Genomic DNA, 5,749 nt, shown 5'->3' on the forward strand with positions numbered 1-5,749 from the left:
AATAGGTACCAAGATTTATCAGTACTCACTGTAATATTCGCAACAGTTCAATTTTGGTCAATGTTTGTGGATCTTCGGATAATTGAGAATATATGTTTCAAAATTTATTGTTGGTTGACTCCATGTGATGAGGTACTTGGACCTACGAGTACTCAGACTCAATTTCTAATTCTATATATATATATATATATATATATAATAACATAATTAAAATATTTTTTGTTATAATTTTGTTATTATGTTATTAAATAATGATGTTATACTTGTTAATACATAATTGTGATGTAATGTTAATGGATGATATTAGATGTTTGATATGTGTTATTATGTTATTTTAAATTATGTGTTTAGTAAAAAGATTTAGATTTAAGTAATAATTTAAAATTATGTACTTGTACTTTAATTTACGATTTATAATTATTGTTACCATTTTTCTTCTTTTTTTATTGTCTAAAATAACACACATTATTATAGAAAATATGCGGACAAATATATAAGTTAGTTTTAATTTTTTAAATAATTTTGCGGTCCACTAGGAACCTAGTAACCCACGAGTAGCAGACCTTTTGGGTACTGGTACTGATCTAGGGCATGTGTAAGTCTGAAAATATAGAACATGAAAAATTTAAGTAGTGCATTACCCGAACTCATTTAACTATGTTTAAGTATTTGATTGGCTCAAATATTATATAATTTTTATTTGAGGAATTTAAAATTACTTTTTATATACAAAATAAATATGTATCGCTTTTAAAAATGTTATTTTTTTTCATTATCATAGAAATAAATTTTTATGTTGTTACATTGAAATGAATTTATTTGTGACAAAAAATAAGCATAAGTTACTTCTAAATAATTTTTTTTATTAGCAAAGGTGGCAGAGCACCCAAAGAATTATATTTATAAAAGGGATAGGAGATTACATGGACTAAAATCTATAGTTAGGCATTCCAGCCAAGTTTCTAAATAAATCATATGCCATAAAGCTTAGAACTTCATGCCATAAAGAGAATGCTTTAGACAATACCAAAATTAGAGTTTCTCTCCCTATAAATGTGGGAAATACAACAGTTCATAGAAAAGATTGTAGTGCAACATCTCAGCCATTTGTTTAGAAGCCTCCAAGGGGCCATGCCATTCCCTTTGAAGATATCAACTACCAATGATGAGTCACACTCAAGCCAAATGTTGTTCCAACCAATTCGTTTAGCAAAATCAATGGCCAACATAGGTGTATTGAGCTCAGCAAATAAGGCATCATGCACACTGAAGTAATCCGAAAAACAAGCTAGGATATCACCCCTGGAGTTCCTGAAAATTGCACCACCTCCAGAATGACCAAGACTACCTTTAGCAGCTCCATCCCAGTTGATTTTGACCATAGAACCAGTAGGAGGAAACCACCTGACCTCAGTTATTTTGAGAGCAGGTATATAATTGATTTTAATGTTTAGAGATTTAAGAATTGCAAAATCCTGCAATGAAGTGTTAGCCGTGGCTGAAGAAGAATTACCAGATAAGGTAATTGATGCCTTAATTCTGATAATAGCCCTTTGCATAGAAATATTGTTGTCTTGGAATCTATCCTGCTTTCTGCAATACCAGATGGTGTTGATAGTGTGAACTATAGCAGCAGCCACCAGATGTCTCAGTTGGGGGCTGAAACTGTTATTACAAGCAAGCATGATGGTTGATAAAGAGTTAATATCAATTGTTATGGAAAATAGACTTCCTATCCACTGCCATAGAGAGGCTGCAAAAGGGAAAAGCAGGAAAATATGTTGAGAACTTTCCATGCTCTTCTTACAAAGATTACATTTAGAGACCAATGAGCAGCCTCTTTTTTGCAAGTTGTCATTCGTTGGCATTTTCCCTTTGATTAGTCTCCATGTTGTGAAAGATTTGGAGGGAGGGATTGAAACAGACTATATTGTCTTGCACTAGTTAATAGGATTATTGGCAGGAGTAATGCATCTATAAGCATCTTTGAGAGTTAGGACTCCATCATTAGAATTCTGCCATATGAGCTTATCATCCTTGAGTGAAGTTATTGTGCTAGATATTTTAAGAGCTATGTGAGGGAAGCCTTGAGCCAACCAGTTACGAATTTCCCATTTGGCTTCATGAATAAAATCAGCAACAGTTGCCTTAAGGATAGAGTGCCAAGCCTGAGGGTTGTTGAGAGATTGGACCAGAGGTTCTTCCAACCAATTATCAGTCCAGAAGTTTGTATGTTGACCATTGCCAATTAACCATCTTGAATTTTCTGTTGTTGATTGACAATTCATCGTTATACCCTACCAAACAGAGGATTTGAAGAATATGTTAGGAGGGGTCTCAACATCCCCATACCTGCTTCTAAAGAGGATAGCGCAAGCAATGTTTGAAGTTCTCATCTCCCAAGCTAGTTTGATCAAAGCAGTATGGTTCATTTTCTGGAGAGACTTGATGCCCAAACCACCCATCTTAGCAGGGTAGCATACTTGAGCCCAAGCAACAGTCACCAATTTTTTTGTCTTTATATCTCCTGACCAAATAAAGTTCCTTATGCAAGAATCCAGATGCTTGATCAACATTGAAGGCCAATGATATATGTGGGAACTATAAACCAACATACTCTGAATCACAGACTTGACCAGTTCAACCCTTCCCATAATTGACAAAGTTAGACCTTTCCACCTTGCCAATTTCTGGATGATTTTGTCACCAATTGGTTGGAGATGCACCTTTTTAGGCTTACCCTTGAAGAGAGGGACTCCCAAATAGTGAAAAGGAAGAGAGTCAGGGAGGAAGCCAAGAGCAGAGGAAAGAGTAGCAATCTTCCTAGGAGTTGCCTTAGCTATATAGAATTTGCACTTAGTAGGATTTATGTTTTGGCCTGAAGCATCAACATAAACTTGCAGGAGCTTTTTTAGGCAATCAAGCTCCTTTTTAACACCCGTGCAGAAATTTAGAATGTCATCAGCATACAGGATATGACTAGGAAGTTGCAAATTTTTTGGACACGAAATGGATCTCATTTTGTTCTCATTCACAAGCTTGGCGATCCCTCTTCTCAGAACATCTTCAGCCAGACAGAAAAGGATGGGAGATAGAGGATCACCTTGCCTAACACCATGACAACAGTTGAGAAAACCCATAATTTGGCCATTGACATTAATAGAAAGCTTTGCAGAAGTGCTTTTCCATTTGATAAAGGTTTCACTGAAACCAAAAGCCTTTAAAGTGTCAAGAAGGAACCCATAATCCATAGTGTCAAAAGCTTTAGTTGTGTCTAACTTGATTGCCAAGTTACCACCAAATGTTTTGTGCTCAAGCAGGTTAATTGCTTCAGAGGCAATGCATATGTAGTCCTTAATATTTTTGTCCTTGATGAAGCCTCTTTGATTGGGAGAAACAATCCTAGCAATAATAGAAGCTAATCTGTCAACTACAACCTTAGTGATGATTTTCAATTGGAAGTTAGCTAGAGTAATGGGTCTATAATCTTCAATCCTTTCAGCATTAGAGGACTTAAGAGTCAGAATTATAGAGTTAGAGTTCATATTAGGCATAACCCAACCATGCAAGAAGAATTGAGTGACAGAGTTGCACACATCCTTACCAACAATCTCCCAAATGTGTTGATAGAAGCAACCCCCAAAACCATTAGGGCAGGGGCTCCCTCCCCATTCATAGAGAAAACATCTGACTTTATCTCCTCACTAATAGGAATACTAATTAGCATTGCATTTTCCTCATTTCCCACCAAGCTAGGAATAACATTTTAAATAAGGGAATTAGGAACACAGTTATTGTTTGAGGCAAATAAGTCCTTGTAGAAGGTAAGAACATGGCTGCTTATTTCCTGTTGAGTAGTCAGAACCTCCTCACCCTTTTTCAGGATGGACATTGATTTAGTGGCATGACTTATCTTAGTGACCTTGTGAAAGAATCTTGTGTTTCTATCACCATGGATATGCTAGTTCAGCCTAGATTTTTCCTTCCAAAAATCCTCCTCAATTGTTAAAGCTTGCAGTAATTGGTTTTGAGCATGCAGATCCTGATCTAATAAGTGTGGATCTGGACCAGAAGCATTGATACAACTTTGAATTATCTCAAAATTGGCCAAAGTATTATTGACTCTGAGGTGCACATTACCAAATATATTAGCATTCCAATCTTTAGTTTAATCTTCAGATTTTTAAGCTTTTGAGATAGAATAAACATAGGACAACCAAGAACTGGAACACTCCAAGACTCCTCCACCAATCTTTTGCAATCAGAGTGCCTAAGCCACATTTTGTGAAATCTGAATTGAGATGATCTAAGGCTATCATAAACTTCAGAACAGAACATAATGGGATGGTGATCAGAAGCAACTCTAGGAAGAGTGCAACAAGCAACATTCTGCCAATTGGAAATCCAAGTATCAGCATTTATCCAGTCTTTTTTCAGTGAGAGCCTCCCCCTTCTCTTATTAGTCCAAGTGAAAGCAACCCCCCTGGTTGACAAGTGAATCAATCTTGAGGTGTCAGTGAACTTTTGGAAATCCTCACAAGGGACTTTATTAGGCAGTCTAGCACTCCTACATTCATTTAAACCCAAAACTGCATTGAAGTCTCCAATGCAGCACCAAGGACTAGGGTGAGCAAGCATTAGAGACTGAATTTCCTCCCAAAGAAACCTTCTTTGGAGATAGTGTGTGTGAGCATATATGGCACTTTATGAAAAAAGTCTTGTTGTTCCACAATATAGACAAGGAACATTGCTGATCCGAGATATTGATCATTGTAGGACTCAAATCCAAAGAGCAAAATCCCCAAATACTAGAAAGGTTGGGTCCCTGATCATTCATTACAAAGTGTCTGAGCTTTAAATTAGACCAAAACTGAGTATTTATTACATCCATAGTGACCTTAGGTTCAGTAATGAATATCAGGTCTGGTTTATTGGACAAACAAAGCTTTTTTAAGACAAGCCTAGTTTTATTATTCCCAACCCCTCTGCAATTCCAATACAAAACCTTCATTGAGAGGCATTAATATATCCACCCCTACGGGTAAAGTGCACTTTTTCAGACATTTCTTTTTTCTTTAGCCTTTTTTATAGATTTCGAAAGCACAGGAGAGAATTTACTCTCTTCAGTCTCTTTAATTACATCTTCCTCATCTGCCCAGAGTCTTCTAACAATTCTGGTTTCCTTGGCAGCAATCTGGTTGACCATTTCCTCACTTGCTTGGACAATGAATTCCTCAGAATCCCTTTGTTCATGAGTTGGAATGTTTCCATCTACTGTGTTATCCACCCTAGATGGAGTCTCCTCCTCAAAGGAAGCTTGAGAGCCCTTAGAGCCCTTAGAGGGAGACAAGACAATCTTCTCCAATATTCCTGAGGGAAACCAAGCATCACCCATCATATGAATGAATTCAATACACTCACTCGTAATTCTTATAAATAATTTAAAAATAAATATTTTTTTATTTTCTCACCTTATAAATAAGCATACATTTTCTGCATAAACAATTGTTTATTTATTACTATCTTAAAATGGATTTGTTTTTAACTTATATACTTTGTTAATAAACAATTTCAAATTAAATTTTTTCTGGGCTTTAAAATAAAACTTTATGCCCTCACGTTAAAATGTTTTTTCCAACAAAAACATAAACAATAATTTCCTTAAAAATAATTTAGAAATATATTTGTATCTTATTTATATATATATCCTCTGTCCTAATATATTTTGTAAAATAAAAGGAAAAACTGT

General features: G+C 35.5%; 1 protein-coding gene across 1 annotated transcript; it reads right to left on the reverse strand.

The window, feature by feature from the left end:
- Positions 1-1,016: 1,016 nt before the first annotated feature.
- On the reverse strand, positions 1,017-1,685 carry LOC109339969. Its single transcript, XM_019577529.1, has one exon. The coding sequence runs from the start codon at positions 1,683-1,685 to the stop codon at positions 1,017-1,019; it is 669 nt and encodes a 222-aa protein (XP_019433074.1).
- Positions 1,686-5,749: the final 4,064 nt, after the last annotated feature.

The sequence above is a fragment of the Lupinus angustifolius genome, unplaced genomic scaffold, assembly GCF_001865875.1.
Source record: "Lupinus angustifolius cultivar Tanjil unplaced genomic scaffold, LupAngTanjil_v1.0 Scaffold_122_28, whole genome shotgun sequence".
Lineage (NCBI taxonomy): Eukaryota > Viridiplantae > Streptophyta > Magnoliopsida > Fabales > Fabaceae > Lupinus > Lupinus angustifolius.

Excerpts from the sequence above, each read along its gene's own strand:
- LOC109339969 (XM_019577529.1), bottom strand. The coding sequence starts at position 1,685 with ATGCTTGCTTGTAATAACAGTTTCAGCCCCCAACTGAGACATCTGGTG.